Source organism: Nematolebias whitei, chromosome 15, assembly GCF_014905685.2.
Source record: "Nematolebias whitei isolate Nwh7 chromosome 15, NemWhi1, whole genome shotgun sequence".
NCBI lineage: Eukaryota > Metazoa > Chordata > Actinopteri > Cyprinodontiformes > Rivulidae > Nematolebias > Nematolebias whitei.
The window spans coordinates 16,166,448-16,185,701 of NC_056512.1; the positions used below are offsets into that span (position 1 = coordinate 16,166,448).

General features: G+C 42.0%; 1 protein-coding gene across 1 annotated transcript in view; it reads left to right on the forward strand.

Moving 5' to 3' along the window:
- Positions 1–19,254, forward strand: part of caskin1 (CASK interacting protein 1) — a 259,915-nt gene that overhangs the window by 110,524 nt on the left and 130,137 nt on the right. Inside the window, exons 2-5 of the mRNA XM_037689337.1 lie at positions 2,364–2,415; positions 2,688–2,699; positions 6,931–6,957; positions 13,784–13,801. Coding sequence (XP_037545265.1) covers positions 2,364–2,415; positions 2,688–2,699; positions 6,931–6,957; positions 13,784–13,801 — 109 coding nt within the window. The remainder of the gene's footprint in view (positions 1–2,363; positions 2,416–2,687; positions 2,700–6,930; positions 6,958–13,783; positions 13,802–19,254) is intronic.

Genomic DNA, 19,254 nt, shown 5'->3' on the forward strand with positions numbered 1-19,254 from the left:
TCAGCCTTTTTTTTGTGCTTGTTTCTGTTTAATTTTAGCAATTTTTTTTTGTAATCTAATCCACCTCTCTTTGCCTATTTCAGCTTACTCTGCTCATTTCTGCTACATCTCTGCTCGGTGCAGTTTTTTATGCACCTTTCTGTCATTTTTCTGCTGCTTTCCGCTTTTATTTTCCTGTTAGCAGTAAATGTCAGCTGTTCAAACTCAACTCACATTCAGTTTGGTGATGGTTTCAGCTGGTTTCAGCAGAAATCATTCAGCAACAAGCGTTGACTCGGCATTTTCACAGGGAATGACATTTCAGAGAGTCAGAGTCAGAGTCAGAGTTTCTTTATTGTCATTCGCACCTCATGTGGTACATGTGGTGGAGCGAAATTATGTACACAGGGTCCCAGTTACATCCAACAATAAAATGTATAAGAAAAACAGTAATAACATCTAAGATATGAACTAAGAGAAACATCAACTAAATATACACTAAGCACTCATAACATAAAACATTGAACATCAGCACAAACATGAACATGAGTCTGTGAGCAGATGTGCACGCATGAACACATCAACATTGAAACAGATCAGCAGCAACATGAAACAGATCAGCAGCAACATGATATGGTTTTTCACAGTGATTATTCTAGTTAGAGATTCATGAGTCTAACAGCCTCAGGGTAGAAGCTGTTCCTCAGTCTAGTGGTTCTACACTTAATGCTCCTCAACCTCCTTCCTGAGGGGAGTGGGGCAAAAAGTGTGTGTGCTGGGTGGGTGGGGTCCTTCATGATGCAGGTGGCCCTCTTCCTGCATCTGGAGGTGTAGATGTCTGTGATGGTGGGGAGACTGATTCCAACAGATTTCTGTGCAGCCTTCACCACTCTCTGCAAAGCTTTTCTTTCTGCAGCTGTGCAGCCTTCACCACTCTCTGCAAAGCTTTTCTTTCTGCAGCTGTGCAGCCTCCATGCCACACATTGATGCTGGAGCACAGGATGCTCTCCACTGCACACCTGTAGAAGGAGGTGAGGACTGAGCTTCCCAAACCAGCTCGCCTCAGCCGTCTGAGGAAGTAGAGTCTCTGATGAGCTTTCTTGATCAGGCTGGTGGTGTTGTTGCTCCAGCTGAGGTTGTCATTCATGTGTACACCCAAGTACTTGTAGCTGGAGACCACTTCCACCGCAGATCCTCTTATGTTCAGGGGCGTGTAGGTGTTTTTGTTCCTTCTGAAGTCCACAATCATCTCCTTTGTCTTCTTCACATTGATGTGAAGGTTATTCTCTCTGCACCAGCTCTCCAGGTGTTCCACCTCTTGCCTGTAGCTGGACTCATCATTGTTTGTGATGCATCCCACCACCACTGTATCATCTGCAAACTTTACAATGTGACAGCCTGGATGGGTAGCTGCACAATCATATGTGAGCAGAGTAAACAGAAGGGGGCTCAACACACATCCCTGAGGAGAGCCAGTGCTGAGGGTTATGGTGGAGGAGGAGAGGTTGTGGATCCTCACTAACTGTGGTCTGTTTGTTAAAAAGTCTAGTACCCAGTTGCAGATGGAGGGGCTTAGTCCTAGTGTGGATAGTTTGTCCATCAGGGTTTGGGGGATCATGGTGTTGAAGGCGGATGTGAAGTCCACAAAGAGCATACGGACGTAAGAGTTTTTCTGCTCCAGGTGGTTGAGTGCAGTGTGGACCACAGAGGAGATTGCATCCTCTGTTGATCGGTTCTCACGGTATGCGTACTGATGAGGGTCCTCGTTGATGTTGATGGTTGTTTTGATGTGAGTCATGACCAGTTTTTCGAAGCATTTAGCGACTATTGGGGTGAGGGCCACTGGCCGATAGTCATTCAGACCAGTCACTGTAGAGCTTTTTGGGACTGGGATGATGGTGGCAGTCTTCAGGCAGGTGGGAACTGTCTCCAGGGTAAGTGAGGTGTTAAAGATGTCTGCCAGCACCTCACAGAGCTGATCAGCACATTCCTTCAACACTTTTCCGGGGATGTTGTCTGGGCCAGTTGCTTTGTGCGGATTAATCCTCCTGAAGGTACTCCTTACTTCTGCTGAGGTCACGCTGAGATGCTCTTCATCCGGTGGCGAGGTGAGTCTGGTGCTGGGTGGTCTGTTCGGGTCTTCAAAGCGTGCATAGAACTTGTTGAGGGCATCAGGCAGAGATGGGTCTTTGGGACATTGTTCGCTCCTGCCTTTATAATCTGTTATGCACTTAATGCCCCTCCACATTTCTCCAGTTGAAGAATGTTTTGCTGTTTCTATAAATATGAAATGTTTATGAGCAGCGCTTGTTCAAACCCTAAACTAAAGTGTTGTGATTCTCTGCTGTAAAACCCGCTGATGGTCCGTTTCGATTGTGTTTCAGAACTCCTCGGTTCTACAAAGAAAGTGAACGTCAACTTCCAGGATACAGACGGGTGAGTTACCATCTCCTTATGTCCAGCGCTTAATTCATAAAGCAAACGATGCCAGAGCACAGCGAGCGATGTGAGACCAACCCTGATACCAGAACACACACCACAACGCTTTCTTTATCATTTACTTTTAAATGCTTTATGTGTAATTTATATGTGTATTAAGTGCAGGATCATTTATTTCCTTACTAGTTGTTTAGTTAGTATATCCCACACCGCGGTCAGCTGCGCCTCCTCGTCCTCCTCCCTGCTCCGCACCTTGCTCCATGTCTCAGTAGCAGTCCTGTGTGCTTTAGACGTGTAGTGGTTCTTGTTTAGACAGCATGGATTACAGCCTGTCCCAAAGTGTCTTCTTTAGCTTGTTCAAGTACAATAGTTTTTTGCTGCTAAGTGACTCTTGCTCGGAGCATGCTCAGATATTTTTTATGGAGTGCTCATTGCTGCGTTGATGTCAGAGGCAGATGAAGTTGTTAAACACAAGACCCATTTTTAGCCATCAAAGTAATCTAGTTGAAAAACCCAACATCGTTCAGTCAGGTCATCTGGACGGTTTCTTTTTTTGTTGAGACGTTTCGTCCTTCATCCAAAGGACTTCATCAATCCGAGGAGCCACAAACAAACTCAGCTCCACAAGCTGCACACTTCCATAGTGGACCAACCAGTCTGCTGATGATAAGCAACTTAACAAACAAAAAAAGAAAGAAAGAACCCGTCCACATGACCTGATTGAACTTTGTTGCACTCTTTAGCCAGTTTCACTCCACCAGTCTTCTCTCGTCCTAAAGTCCTGACTGCCTCGCTTGTAGAGCAACCCAGACCTGACTTTACCATTACAAGCCCTGCATAGTAGGTCTGCTTGTCCTTGAACTGGGCAGCTGTCCAAGTTGTTGGGCATCCCTCACTTGATGGTTCTGAGCCCAACTCTCCTCCTCTGAATTCACCTCCTCTTCGTCGTTGTCCTCCTCCACATGTGAAACTCCCCAGGCGCCTCCTCAGGCTGTCATGGTGGCTGGCTGTGGGCTCCTGCCCGGGTACAACAGCCTGGTTAGCTCGGCACTCACCTCCACCACTTGCACCTGCTCCAGTATCTCCATACCACTGTCTTCATGTGCTTCAGTTTAGTTGTGCAATGAGACTTTTTTTTAATGAAAGTAAACTGGACTGTCTTTTCCACATTTTGATTGCTGTTGTTTTGATATGGGACATGTCATGATTACCCATCAAACATTTCTCTCATTGTATTTTTTAATAAATAATCAATATTGTATTAATTACCCGCTTAAACTATAAAACTGATTTGCAAATTAGTTGTGCTGTTTAATTATGTTTTTGTGTTTTTAATTAAATTGCCCATGACTGTAGTTTTAGGGGCGGAGATTTTTTTTTAAGGGTAGAAGCAGAAACACTTACTTGAAGGGGCAGCTCGTCTGTGATATCAGGAAACTCGTTCGTGGCTGTTATGTTTAAAATGAGTGTTTATGTAATTATTTTCAGATTAAATATCCAATATAGGTTCCAAGCAGTTACCGAAACGCACCCTGTCAAAATAAGAGCGTTCCCGGATCTTGTTCCGGCAGGATCCGGCTCAAACTAAGTCCTTGTTATGTCCTCTCATCTTCTGCACTTCTTTATGTTTACTCTACCCCTTTTTAAAACACTTTATCAAATAGTGTTTTTACTGTATGTACGAGAAATGTAACTGTATTAATGATAAGAGTTTATGTTCAGTGTTCTAGATGAATATTTTCTATTCAGACAGCAGGCGGAGGAAAAAGCAGAATCTGATTATTTGATTCTATCAGTGTTTTGACATGTTTAGTCTCTTATCGGTTTCATCTCTGTGCCATAGCAGACGTTCTGTTTGATGACGTGCAGTCGTTGAAATCAAAAGAAACCAACCATTATTACAGGAAATCCTGGATTTTACTGCCTGGACTTTCTGCTCACTCACTGAAACGTGTGCAGCGTACGTGTTCATGTGAGGTCAGCACATGTTTTGCTTCTATTTTTCTGAGATTCCTGCCGGACTTGGTTCACCGCTGCACCAGTGATGAAGCTTTACATGGTTCACTGATGGAGTCAGTTGTTGAAACCAGTGAGCCTATATTCAGTGACTCAGTGAATCCATCCGTACTTGTTTATTCACAGGAGTTCGGCCTCAGATGTCTGCTTCTATCAGAGCTCTCTCCGGCTAAACAAACAAATAAAACGAGCATCTGAGGTAGGTTTATAAAAGGCTGAAATTCTTCTTTCGGCTGCTCCCTTCGTCAGGGTTCACCACAGCCAACTAACTCATGAAGACTTGCTGATTGTTTTTTCACCAGATGTACTTCCTGACACAACCACTGACCACCGACCTACCACACCCTCTGTGTGGAGCAGAGAGCTGCCATGTAGGGCACCCAGGGGAGCAGATGGTGGGGGTTAAGGGCTTTGCTCAAGGGCCCAGAGTGGGGCGAATGAGAGTGGAGGCAGGTGTGGGTGCTTCACATTTTCCACACACATTTTTGATGTTGTCGGTCTGGGGGTTGAACCAGCGATCTTCCGATCACAGACTCACCTTCGCTAACCTCTGCTCCACCACTCCCCACTTATGAAAGGCTGAAATGTCAACACAAATGATCAAATAAATACGGAGAAGTTCATATCTCCCTCAGAAAATTTTGCATAAAGTAGATGCCATGTCCTGCATTCTGGTGTATTTTAACGGTTGTTTAACATCTAGTAACACTTGAGTCAATAACTATTTTAGAGTTAATGGCAAAACAAGAAGTATCCTGACCAACAGCTCTCCTTGTGTGAATAGAGCACGCTCCGCTTCTCTCACTCATCCTAACTCATCCACCCCGGTCGACAACTGCCAGCACTAACATAGCGGGACACGTCCTCATCACATATAATTGATGTGATGTCTATGCTTATCAGCATCACAGGCATGAAAACAGTTATGAAGTCATAAACATTTGCAGCTGTCAGTCATTTTGTAGAGCGACATAACGTACATTTACAAGAATCTAATAAAGAATTATTTCACAATGACTTTATCTTTTTTGTCTTGCAGCAGCTGAATGCATGTAGCTCCAAAACTTCACTTTGTTTTGAAGATCATGAATCTGATTGACATAAAAAGCATCATACTGTGAACATTTGAATAAGTTTTAACCTTTAACTTTATGACTATTCATGTTCCTCAGGGGGAGAATCAACCACCTTATTTAACTGCTTAAAATACTATTTTTTAAATATTTACCACACAAAAAAACAACTACTCAGGCTTTTAGACTCAGCCTGAAGTAAAAGTATCTCATTAAAATTTTTATTTTATTGTAACGCTTTAAGGTTTATTTTGTTTTAAAAACTACATTACAGTTTTCTTTTTAGTTGACAAAATATTAATTTTACGGTAAAAAAGTATATTTTCCTCCATTTACGTCCTCTGGGTCAACATCCACATCCTCCTCTGTTCTCCAGAGCTCAGAGCCGATGCTTGGTTCTGTTGGCCCGGTCAGAGGGGTTCTGGACCCCCTCCTCTGCACAGGCAAACCTCCTCATGGGGCTCTGTGCTCTATTCTTCTTCTAAAACACATCATGATCACCCTCTTCATCATCCTCTACCATTATACAAGGAGCGCGCCCTGCCTACTGAACCGTCAATACAGACACGCTAGCTCAACAGCTACAGAGGTAGCACTCTGTCTCCCTCACGCTGACGTCCTGGGTTCAATCCCCAGGATCGACCTGGGGTCTTACTGTTCAGTTCAGTTCATTTATATAACGCCAAGTCACAACAGAACTTATCTCAGGTCACTGAACAGAAACATTCATATATACTGTATATTTATATTGACATCAAGGTCAGTGTTCATTTGTTAACTAAACATTAGTATAAAATCACAATCAAAGGGCGACTTCATCAAAAATCAGGATAGTCATGCTGGCAACTAATTCAAGCTGAAAGTGTAACATCAATAAACATGCATGACAAATCAGTGTGTTACAGTTGGACACTATCGCCTTGTGTCACGACAGTGATACTAAATGAAGACACTGGGTGTAACCCCCCCCCCCCCAAAAAAAAACCATCCCACCCCCATTAATTTTCACATCATGTTCGAATTGCGGTATTCACAGATGTTGAACCCACTGTTGTTTCAATGTGGGGTAACTAGCTGACGCTATGATATTTGTACTTGCACAACGTGCATGAGCACAGACACTTCCAGTCTTGAGCATTAGAACAGTTACATCCAAAACGGTGAATTCGTAAACAAAAATTGCATCTCCACTGATCGAGGAAACTGTTTTTGTTGAAACGTTTCACCAAAATAAACGATTCAGGGGACCTGACGTAACGTTGTCAATTTTTCTACCTGGAATATTGAGCATGCATCAGGATATTACTTTTTATACAGTGAGGAAAACAAGTATTTGAACGCCCTGCAACTTTGCAAATTCTCCCACTTAGAAATCATGGAGGGGTCTGACATTTTCATCTTAGGTGCATGTCCACTGTGAGAGACATCATCTAAAAAAAAATAAAAATTTGTAAATCACAATGTATGATTTTTTTATAATTTATTTGTGTGTTACTGCTTCAAACAAGTATTTGAACACCTGTGAAAATCAATGTTAATATTTGTACAGTATCTTTGTTTGCAGTTACAGAGGTCCAATGTTTCCTGTAGTTTGTCACCAGATTTACTGCAGCAGAGATTTTGGTCCATTCCTCCACAGATCTTCTCTAGATCAGCAGGTTTCTGGGCTGTCACTGAGAAACAGAGTTTGAGCTCCCTCCAAAGATTTTCTATAGGGTTTATGTCTGGAGACTGGCTAGACCACTCCAGAACCTTGATATGCTTCTTACGGAGCCACTCCTTGGTTCTCCTGGCTGTGTGCTTCAGGTCATTGTCCTGTTGGAAGACCCAGCCATAACCCATCTTCAATGCTCTGAGGGAAGGAGGTTGTTCCCCAAAATCTCTCAATACATGGCCCCGGTCATCCTCTCCTTGATACAGTGCAGTCGTCCTGTCCCATGTGCAGAAAAACACCCTCAAAGCATGATGCTTCCACCCCCATGCTTCACAGTAGGGACGGTGTTTTTGGGATGGTACTCATCATTCTTCATCCTCCAAACACGGCGAGTGGAATTAAGACCAAAAAGTTCTATTTTGGTCTCATCTGACCTCATAACTTTCTCCCATGACTCCTCTGGATCATCCAAATGGTCATGGACAAACTTAAGACGGGCCTGGACGTGTGCTGGTTTAAGCAGGGGAACCTTCCGTGCCATGCATGATTTTAAACTATGACGTCTTAGTGTATTACCCACAGTAACCTTGGAAACAGTGGTGCCAGCTCTCTTCAGGTCATGGACCAGCTCCTCCCGTGTAGTTCTGGGCTGATTCCTCACCTTTCTTAGGATCATTAATTCGCCACGAGGTGAGATCTTGCATGGAGCCCCAGTCTGAGGGAGATTGACAGTCATGTTTAGCTTCTTCCATTTTCTAATAGTTGCTCCAACAGTTGATCTTTTTTCACCAAGCTGCTTGGCAATTGCCCCGTAGCCCTTTCCAGCCTTGTGGAGGTCTACAATTTAGTCTCTGGTGTCTTTGGACAGCTCTTTGGTCTTAGCCATGTTAGTAGTTGGAGTCTTACTGATTGTGTGGGGTGGACCGGTGTCTTTATGCAGCTACCGACCTCAAACAGGTGCTTCTAATTTAGAATAATAAGTGGAGTGGAGGTGGACGTTATAGAGGAGGACTAACAGGTCTATGAGGGCCAGAACTGTTGCTGACTGGCAGGTGTTCAAATACTTATTTGCAACAGTAAAACACAAATAAATTATTAAAAAATTCATACATTGTGATTTCCAATTTTCTTTTTAGATTATGCCTCTCACAGTGGACATGCACCTAAGATGAAAATTTCAGACCCCTCCATGATTTCTAAGGGGGAAAACTTGCAAAGTCGCACGGTGTTCAATTTTTTTTTTCATTATTTCATTTAACCTTTATTTATACAGGTAGTCTCATTGAGCCACGAGAACTCATTTTCAAGAGAGACCTGTTTAGGGAGCAGATGGTGGGGGTTAAGGGCCTTGCTCAGGAGCCCAGAGTGGGGCGAATGAACTTATTTTCCTCACGTATATTAGGCTGTTGTCTTGAGAGAAAAAGCTCTATCCCAAAATAAAATACATTCTAAGTGTGTCATCTCAATTTCTGGAATAGAATAATGACAAAAATTACTTTTATGTTGGGTTTGTGCAAAAGGATACAGTAGATTTAACATGACCAAATTTTATAATAGACATTTCATTTATAGCATATCCAGTGTTATACCGGTAATTGTTTTAATGTTATTTACTAAAGCCCTAATCTAATTACCAGATGTCTACTTTTGTGTCTTTAGCCAAGATATTTAGGTCTGGTCAGATGAATACTGAATACAGATGCAAAGCTAGACAATAAATAATAAACATTCATCTACCCATCCATCCATTAATTGTTTTTTTCTTTATCCACCCTTTTCTTGCTGTTTGTGGAAAGTTAATTTCTATCACAATAGTCAATAGGTGTGATGAGAGGAACACTGATAAGTCGGTGCTTAAACAGACCATTTGAAAATAAAATATCCCAAAGTGATTACAGTAAAATAACCTATACAAGACAGATAATTTACCAGATTGCTGGTTTTCAGGTCAGGTCCATGTAGAACTGTACCAGTTTTAGGGAACTGTTTCCTCTGCTGTTAACTGGGTTGTGACCAAGGAAGACATGCAGACACTTTTACTAAGTTACTGTTAAACTGCACCAGCCTGTTTGGACTTTTCTTTCCAATGATGAATATTAACATATGGTTTCCCTATAACATAGAACAGAGAAACCTTTATTAACCATTCAAGGTGTAGTTACCATGCATGGCAAGGATAACCCAGAGATTTTTAATAAAAAATAATTGCCCTCAATTATTGGTCAGTTTTGTTAACCAAAGACATTCAAAAACACGCTCAGTAATAAGAACAGTCAGTGTTGTTCCCAAGAATCAATCATCCATCCATCCATCCATGCATCCATCCATCCATTTTCTATCACTTTTCAGTGTTCAAGTCACAGAGTGAAAAGATTCAGGAAGGAAACCCAGACATTCCTCTCCTCATCAAGTCTTTAGTTCCTCTGGGGAGATCCCAAAGCGTACCCAGGCCAGAGAAGACATATAATCCCTCCAGCCAGTTCTGGGTCTGCCCATGAGTTTTTGCCAAGTTGTAGCAACCTGGAAAGCCCCCGAAAGGAGGAGCCCAGGAGGATTCCTAATCGTTGAAGGCACAGCCCTGACAGAGTCCCACCTGCATTTGAAATGAGCCTGACTTAGTGCCAAGAATGCAGACACAGGTCTTGCTTTACTTAGCCAGGAATCATGTAGCTCTTAAAAGCAACCTTGGCACCCATATTATTGCAGTACATGGACATACTAAGAAGATTAGGGGATTCTTAAAGTTTTCCTTTTACCACTCGGCAATATCTTCAGAGTCAGCAGTTTCCCCACCCAAGTCAAGCACAGTCTGGGATGGAGCCTAGTTTCTTTTTCTGAGTTGTTGAATGCTTTACAAAAACTTCTATGAGTGTAGCAAAAAGTCGTTCTCCATGACGTCTTTGAATTCCTCCGATGCCCAAGTTTCACAATCCGTCCTGTACCTGTCAGCTGCCTCAGACCTTTTCCTGAACAGCTAAGGCCCGAAGGCCTCCTTTTTCAACTGGACAGCCTCCATGACTGCAGGTGTCCCACTAGTTAATGCCTTGATAACTCCTGAAAGTTGCATCTTTAATAAAGGCCCGAAACATGGCCCATTCGAATAAAATGTGTGAACAACTCTTCAAAGTGCGAGATGAAGTTCTCATGGATGAGGCCTCTACAAAACATGCCCAGATGACACTCACCGTTTGTTTGGGACTTTCTACGTCTGTCTGGCAACTTTTTTTTTGTCACTAGATTCAACTATTGACAGTCCCGCTCTGCCTTTTCTTAACCCAAGTGCTTAAAATAGGGCCACAAGTCTGATATGATTACAAAATCAATCACTGATCTTTGACCCTAGATGGACTAGTACTAAGTACATCTATGGACCATTTTATGCTCAAACACGATATTTGTTAGACAGCCAATGCCTAGCACAGAAGTCTAATAACAGAACTCTGCTCAGGTTCAGATCAGCAATGCCGTTCCTCCCAATCACTTCAAGTGACTTTAAAATACCCTCAAAAAACAATTTTCCATGACACAATTCAGATACTACAAGAAAGTCTGATTTTTGGAACTGATGCTTTATGCATTAACACAAACAACAATCAAAACCTGGAAATTCACCTCCAATCTACGAATTGGGTTCCAGAGCCCAAGTTGTGTGTGGAAGTGAGCTCAACTGTATCTAGTTGTATTCCTCACCCACAAACTTTGGCTTATTTCCTGACAGTGAGGTGATTTTCCATATACCTAGATTCAGAGCCCTGCCCTTGCCTGCCACCTAGCTTGCACTCCACCCAATGTTGATGGCTCCCCCAGTACCGGTAGGTGTTGGTTCTTTGAGGTTGTGGCTCCATACAGGTTTATTTTTTGTGCTTGACCTAGCCAAGCTCTAGGAGACAAGGCTCTACCGCCAGGTACTTGCCAGGTATCTTGTTTAGTGTGGTCTAGCTTCATCATCAAAGTCTCTGAACCACTCAGTCTGACCACAAAAAAATTAAGTCAGATCATCTGGACAGATTCTTCTTGGTTGAAACGTTTCGTCTTTCATCTGAAAGACTTCACTCTTAGTCTGACCCCTCCCCTAAAACAAGTGCATGGGAGAACCTACCAAGTGCTAATGCTCCAGAAAACAAAATCACATAATCACAATGGTCCTCAAACTCATCCGTAACGTTATGGTAAAACTTTTGTGGAGCCCAAACAATTTAAGTTGATAAAAGAAGTATACATGTTATAATGGCTTCAAAAAAGTCAAACAGAAATTAATTTAAATTTGACATGCTAAACGAAACGCTGGTTAGCAAACAGAGACATGAAACCAATGTGAAACATGAGCCCAGAGGTTGTACTGACACAGATACATGTACATGTGTTAAAATTAACAGTTTTACACGTAAAGTGCACATTACCATATGGAGGAAGAAAGTGAGAATGACTGCAGACTTCCTGTCTTCCCTCCTTCTTAATCCAGGGTATAATTGTTGATGCAGTGTGCATTTCACAAGTGCCAGCAGGCATCAGAAATCTCTCATTACTGAAAATAGGCCGAGCCATGTGTGTCAGAGTAAATGTGTGTGACAGGTGTGTAAAGCTTGCAGCAAAACTGGATGAAGCGTTGTGTGTGCTAACCGCAAGGGAGGAGCTGCTCGGGCTCGTTGGAGATAAATGAACTCAAACCGCTTGTTAGAGGAGCTGAACATTCGACATAAAACAGTGAGCTTGCTTGCACAAATGAAAGCTAATGCAGTTTTTAGACTATTCACTCTTTAGAAAAACAAACATTTAGAAGAATTACAAGACTGAACTGTAGTTTACAGCTTATATCCAGACCCAAGGAACATAAAAACATTAAAATCATTCAACATATAATTGAAGCTATACTACTGTTGGTTAAAATAAGATTTGATCTGTTCAGAAACCTTTTTTTTTTTTACTAAATATATTGAACATTGTAACAAGTGTGAAAAATAGAGGCACAGAGGGGGTGCAGATGCAGAGAAGAGAAGCTGAGTGGAGCAGAGCGCTATTTTTTTGGGGGAGTGGTGGCGCAGAGGTTAGAGAGGTGGGCTTGTGATCCGAAGATCGCCGGTTCACGCCCCGGCCCCGACAACATCAAAATTGTGGGTGGGGTAGGTGAAACACCCACACTTGCCCCCACCCTCATTCGCCCCACTCTGGGCCCATGAGCAAGGCCCTTAACCCCCACCATGTGCTCCCTAAACAGGTCTCTCTTGCAAATGAGTTCTCGTGGCTCAATGAGACTAACCTGGATAAATAAAGGCTAAATGAAAAAAATAAAAATTTTGATCTTTTTGGCTAACGCTAGTATTGCACACCGCTAGCTTAGCACTACATCAGTGCCGGCAGTTGTCAATGGTGGGGCTGGGGGGGTTCGGTAGTTCGGTTTGGTAGGCAGGGCGGTGCACCCTGCTTGTATAATGATAGGGGAAACACTGCAGTTCATACCAGCTAATATATGAGCTGAGCAGCCAAACCCATTTTGAGAGACCAGTAGAGTCCTGATAGTTACTGAATGTCCACCAACTCACCTGGATACCCTGCATCCATCCATTATCTTTACTCACTTTTAACTTTTCAGGTTGCAGGGGTCACTGGTACCCACATCCAGCAGTCACTGTGTAAGCAGGTACACCCAGGACATGGCCATCCCAGGGCCACATAGAAAGACATGAAAACCACCATTCACACTCTCACACCAAAGGATATTTAGAGTTACCAATCAGCCTAACATGGGCACCAGTGAACCCGTCACCCGAAAATGAAGAAGCGGGTAAAAGATAATGGATGGATGTTTTTGGTCTGTGGGAAGAGACCAGAGTGTCCAGAGAAAACTTACACATGCACAAAGAGAACATGCAACCTCCACCCAGAAATATCCGGCAACCTTCTCGTTGACAAGCGGCAGTTCAACCAACTGTGCCCATGGATAACCTGATTTTAAATATCTCTCTGCTTTTTAAAAGAAGTACTATTCACCTTTCAAGTTAACATTAAACCCCTTAACTCCATGGTTTTTAAAGAATTTATGACATTAAATAAATTGAAATCTTTTTAGTACATAAATTTACAATTTTAAAGCAAAATAAAATGTGTTTGAAATGTATGTAAAGCCTCTGCAGTTCTGTATTTGTTGTATAACTATATAGATTTATTATCCAGTTGTGTCTGATATATTCTGGATCTTTGATTGAGAAACATTTTAGGTGGACCTAGCTGAACTTTAATTAAATACCACTGCACTAGAAGACTATTGGTGTAATCATGACACTACCACTATATATATGACGTCTGTTAGACTGTTTCCATGTTGTAGTTGTAGCCGAGACATGATACCAACATGGTCCGGCTTGTTTCAAGTTTTAAAAAAATTCCACCAAGATGTGCAGGTGCACAGATGTGCTGCCACCACTGCAAAAAAAAACCCATCCCTGTATTGTCAGATGGGGTAGAGGCTGGGCAGCTGACTTGAGACCCGAAAGTCCCAGGTTCGATCCCCAGCCATTCCCACATGTCGTGGTGTCTCTGAGCAGGACACCTAATTCCTAATTGCTCCCTGGGTGCTTACATAGCTGCCCACTGCTCCACTTCAGGTGTGATGGGTTAAATGCAGAGAACTAATTTCGCCATTGTATGGGAACATAGCACTGACAACACATACTTTACTTTACCTAGAAAATCGATGTAACTAAAAATAACAAGCGATACATTGATGTCCTCTGTCGCCAAGACATTTGAATAGTTAATGATTGTAGTTTTGGAGAGGAGTGTTCTCCTGGACTGGAAGTGAACAGTGAATGCAAGTAAACTTATGTTTTTGGTGCAAGACATTCGGTTAGGTAGAAGTTACAGTGTGGAAGAACAAAGGTTTTTATTAAAAAAAATTATTTATTTATTTATTTCTGGTCAGAGGCAGTGCAGTGATGAGTCCTGGTGGGTGGAGGGAGCAATTTTATCCACCATTAGGTGCAATGGTGGAGCCAGGGGGTGGCCAGTGGTGACCTTGGCAACCATAGATTAATCTTTGGCCACGCCTCCCTGCCACAAAATAAATAAATTAGATAGCATAGTTTCCTAATTGATCTGGGTGGCCAGTGGCCATCTTCGATTTTGATGTGACAACCCACTTCTCAGTGCTGACATGTTTTACACTTAGCTGCAGTCACACATCAAAACAGAAGTCAAAACATTAGAGAAAACTATACTTTTAAGTAATAAAAGAATAGAAAGCATAATTTCAGCAAAGGATCAGGGTAGCTGGTTTACATATAGTGACCATCTTAGATTTTGACCTGTCAACCAAATTTTTGATCGTGACCTTTCTTACATCTAGATGCAGCAACACACTAAAATGGAACTCCACATGTTCCTTATTATTCAAGTTATCCATCATTCGAGGTTTACACATATACATATACGGCGGCAGACTTGCACCAAAATGTAAGTCAGCATGTTACTTATTTTTCAAGTTATCAAGCTCACAAGACGGCAGAGTGATGGACAGAATGTATTTCTAATTCCCCACTTCTCCCCAGGATGGGGAACAAACAGGTGTGTACAAAATAATATGAGCTTTTTACTTGACTATGTGAGGTTTGTTTCATATTTACAACATTCAGGCACAATGCAAACAGCTGGTTTTATTCACATGCAATCATAAGCATGAACATTACAATATAAACTTTAATGTGGGTCAAAGTGCAAAATATTGTTTTCATGTGATTTCATTTATTATATATATACAGTAGCTATTCATATTAATCTTTTTGGGATGGTTTTGATTGTGTTGCTGCATAAAAACACAATCTTGTTTCAAAGACATGTAAGCCTGGAATTAAGAACGATGGAAACTGATGAACTTCGGAGGGAAAAATAAAGCATACAAGTGGAAAAGATGCTACACGAGTGGAAGGACAAGAAGAGAAGAATGAGTTGTGGTGGAAAGTAGTCAGACTGTCAGGAAAGAGATCTGGAAGAGACATTTAAAACACTAAAACTCTACAAAGACCATCCATGTTCTGGCTGAATTTTTCATGATGTAGGTGGGTCTTATCCAGTGTGAAGATGGCATTATCACCAGTTTTTTATCCCCCGCCATGGAGCGAAGAGGGGGAATTGGAAATACTCTGTCCGTGTTGTAAGCGTGATAACTTGAAAAGTAAATGAGGTATTGACTTTCATTTTGGTGTGGGACTACGTCTAGGTGTAAAAAAGGCTCTTTTTGAAAATTCAGTTGCTACGTCAAAATCCAAGTTGGCCGCCGCTATATATGTACGGTATATAGAGTTTTCCCCTGGACTACATCCTTTGGCAGTGCGCTCATCTCTTACATGATTTTTGTCGACCTGGGGGGCTGGGAGGAGGAAGAGACGGCTCAGATCGAGGTTCTGTTGACCAGGCGGAGGCGCCCTACTTATATAATGGTAGGGGAAACACTGATATATGTAAATTTTATGGGTTGGATAACTTCAAAAATAAGCAACGTGCTGACTTTCATTTTGGTGTGTGGCAGCATTTATGAGTAAGAAAAGTCACTATCAGAAATTTGGTTACCACGTCAAAATCCAAGGTAGCCACTACCACATTTACTGTATATCAACCACAATTATCATTTGAGGAAATGATGCTCTCTTATGTTTATTTGCATTCCCTGTTTAATTCCAGTCCAGATCATCTTGAAAAGTACAAACATTCTCTATTCAAATCCCTTAGCAATGAGGAACATTGGCATACTGCTTGTTTTTTCTGTTTTAATCCACAGTTTTTAATCAAAAACGCATGTGTACATGTTACATCGTCTTATCTGGGCCAGCTGCTTTTATCAGGGTCCAAGGTCAGTGTATGAAGGCCATCGAATAAGTAAAATGTGCACATGTTCAAATAGTCAAGGTTTAGGCAAATTCCTTTTCTCAGTGCAAGTTCTAACACTACCCTTTGACCTTTTATTCAACTCACAAAGGGTATTAGTAAGAATGTTTCCTTGCAAAATTGAATATCATTTTTCTTTCACATTATAAGACAGAAAGTCAGTATGCTGTGTAAAACTCATGAGTCATGCTTGCAACTTTTGGCAAACATTGTTTTTATGCTTCTTTAGAAAGGCACTTTCATTGTGATGTTACGATGTGGCTCGGTGGTGGGTTTTACAATCACAAAGTGGTTCTCAGCTTATTTATAACAGGATTTTTGATATATACTTTATATATATATATATATATTTATTTATTTCCTGATTTTACCATTAAAGGACTTCTCAACCCATAAAACAAATAAAAATCTGGTCAGAGTGTGTAATTTTTTATTAAGGTAACTATTGTTTGCCAACCAGAGCCAGCTTTTTTAACTCACTTTCAACTTAATATTTGCGACAAGTTTTATGGCGAAACACAACGATGAAAAATGATGGCTCAGCGATGCTGACTTCTCCTGGAATAAAAGTTAGAAAATCTGACATGGACTCCACAGTTGCACTGTGCTGCCATGTTGGGGAGTTTTTAATGATGGTGTATTGCAGAAGCTCCCAGACTGGGCTCAAGAAAACCCCCAGGTTCACAGGGAACTGGAGAAACAAAAGAAAAAAGAAAATGTATCTCATTTGAATGTGGTACCATTTGCTAGAGGACATTACTAAGATTTTTATTTGTTTTAATACTTCATTTAATTAAAAAAAAACAATGCAGTTCTGTGAATGAATTAGCACTCTATACCTGTACTTTACAGTATATAGAATAGAGCAGATATAGAGTTCATTTCCTTCTTTTGGCCCTCTGAAACTTCTATCCATCCACCCATCTTCTTTACCTGGTTCTTCCTTTTTTGGTTCATGAGGGTCACAGGTGTCCATATCCAGCACTCACTGTGTGAGAAGTGGGGGACACCCTGGACAGGTCTCCAGTCCATCACAGGGCCACATAGAGACAAACGAGACAAACAACCATTCACTCTCTCACTCACACCTAGAGACAATTTAGAGTTACCAATCAGCCTAACATGCATGTTTTTGGTCTGTGGGAGGAGTGAAAGCATAATACTGCTACAGTCCTACTACTCACCAAAATGTTTTTAGTTTTGACAATGTAATAATTTCTTGAACCTGTTCTTTTTTTTTTTTTGACATTTTGAAGACTACTTGAGGGCGATTCACAATTTTCAACATTTTCACAAGATTACAAAACATTATTTCTGGAGAACCCGCCCCCCAATAAATAAATAAATAAAAAGTGTATAGAACAATGTTGACTTTCACAAGACCTATTTTAGTCTAAGAAAAGCTGAGACATGAAACCAATGTACATTTATGTGCAGTGTATTGAGTGCTAGCAACAAAACCAAGTCACAAAACAGAGTTGCACCTGTGTGACATCACCCTGCATTATTAGACACACTTCCACCCTCCAACAGAAAGTGCTTTTCCCCCCTTATACATACGGGGAACTACCTCTGACTCATGTCAGTTTAATAATAATAATAATAATAATAATGTCATCACAATGTCAGCGCTGTATATTTCCATACAATGACGAAATTAGTCTCTGCATTTAACCCATCCACCATCAGGTGGTGCAGTGGGCAGCTATTGAAAGCACCTGGGGGGCATTTTGGGAATGAGGTGTGCTGCCCAGAGACACCACGTGATATGCAGTGACTGGGGATCGAACCTGGGACTTTCGGGTCCCAAGCCGGCTGCCCTGGCTCTACACAGCGATTTCAACATAAATGTCAAACCAAACCTGAGCAGGACATTAACAAGAACAACCCATTTCCACACACAGAAATATCGTAAACATTGCACACATAATTGCCACAGGGTACCCAACATACTTTGCAGCTCACAGACAGACAAGGAGTTTGGGCACATGCTCAAGTTGGACATGTCTGTATGCTGATGACGACACTCTGAATACATTGCTTCTTGCTCTCGTTGAAGGCAGACATTTTTTCCTCAAGCTCCTTCCCCTCCTTCTGCTCTTTGTCTTGTGAACCTTTCAGAGCCTCTCTTTGCATATCTTCCAAATTTTAAATTATGGATATGGTCAGCTGGTCTCTCAACGCAATTAATCAAATTTTCTCGATGAGAAGAAGGAAGGATAGCCCTCCTGCCCCGACGGGACACTCGCAGACAGATACACAATGGATTCCTCGGGGCAGTGGAAGATTGTGCATCTGTCCATATTGTCGGTCGAGGACATTGAAGATGTGTTCATAATTGGATTTATGATAACAGAATTTCCGCTTTTTGGAGTTGGTGGTTACCTGGCATATTGACAAATTTGAAAAACGTTGACAGCTGCCCGGTGAAGCAATGAGCCGTGCTGTGAACACTCAGACTCAAATGCTGTGTGAGTTGAGCCGTAAGCTGGACGCGATTCCTGCTGAGAATCACAGGCTACTTGTGGCTCCTGAATCTTGCTGGCGGGAAGGAATTGACCTTGGAGAAGTTACAAGCTTGGCTTGGCGGTACTGACCACAAATTTGTCTGTTTAAAATCACCATTGAGATGTACCAGTGAGACTGTAAAGGTAGACAGAAATTAAATGGAGTTGACCTGACCCAAAACAACTGTTATCTGAATCTGACTCCCCTGTGTCAGCCTTGGAAGGCGGTCTATCTCAAATTCTCCTGGATGTTATGTGAACAAGATGCTCTGCTCCTGCTGCTCCCACTACCCAAGGACATCGTGCTACTCCCACTTCCCCAAGGACATCTGTGGACCTGTGTCAGAGCTCTACTGAGGCTGGCTGATAAACATTGCACCATCACTTATCTTGGACTATGGCTGGAGGCGCTATCTGGAACATTGTTCATGAACTTACTTACAAATGCACACACGCATACACTCACTCACAAAGCTATAAACACACTTCCCTCAACTCACCACCTTCACTGGCCTCTTTCCTTTTGCCCCCCTGGTGTGGTAACCTAGGTTGGATGTGAGGCACCAGCGGCTGTGACACTCTCTTGGGTGGCCTGTGCTTGTAGCCCCCCTCCCACTTCACCCTCACCCACCCCACTCCACATTCATATGTCTTATTTTGTCATCTATATGTTGCTTTTTTTGTGCTGAGTTTTTTTTTGCAACTTCAC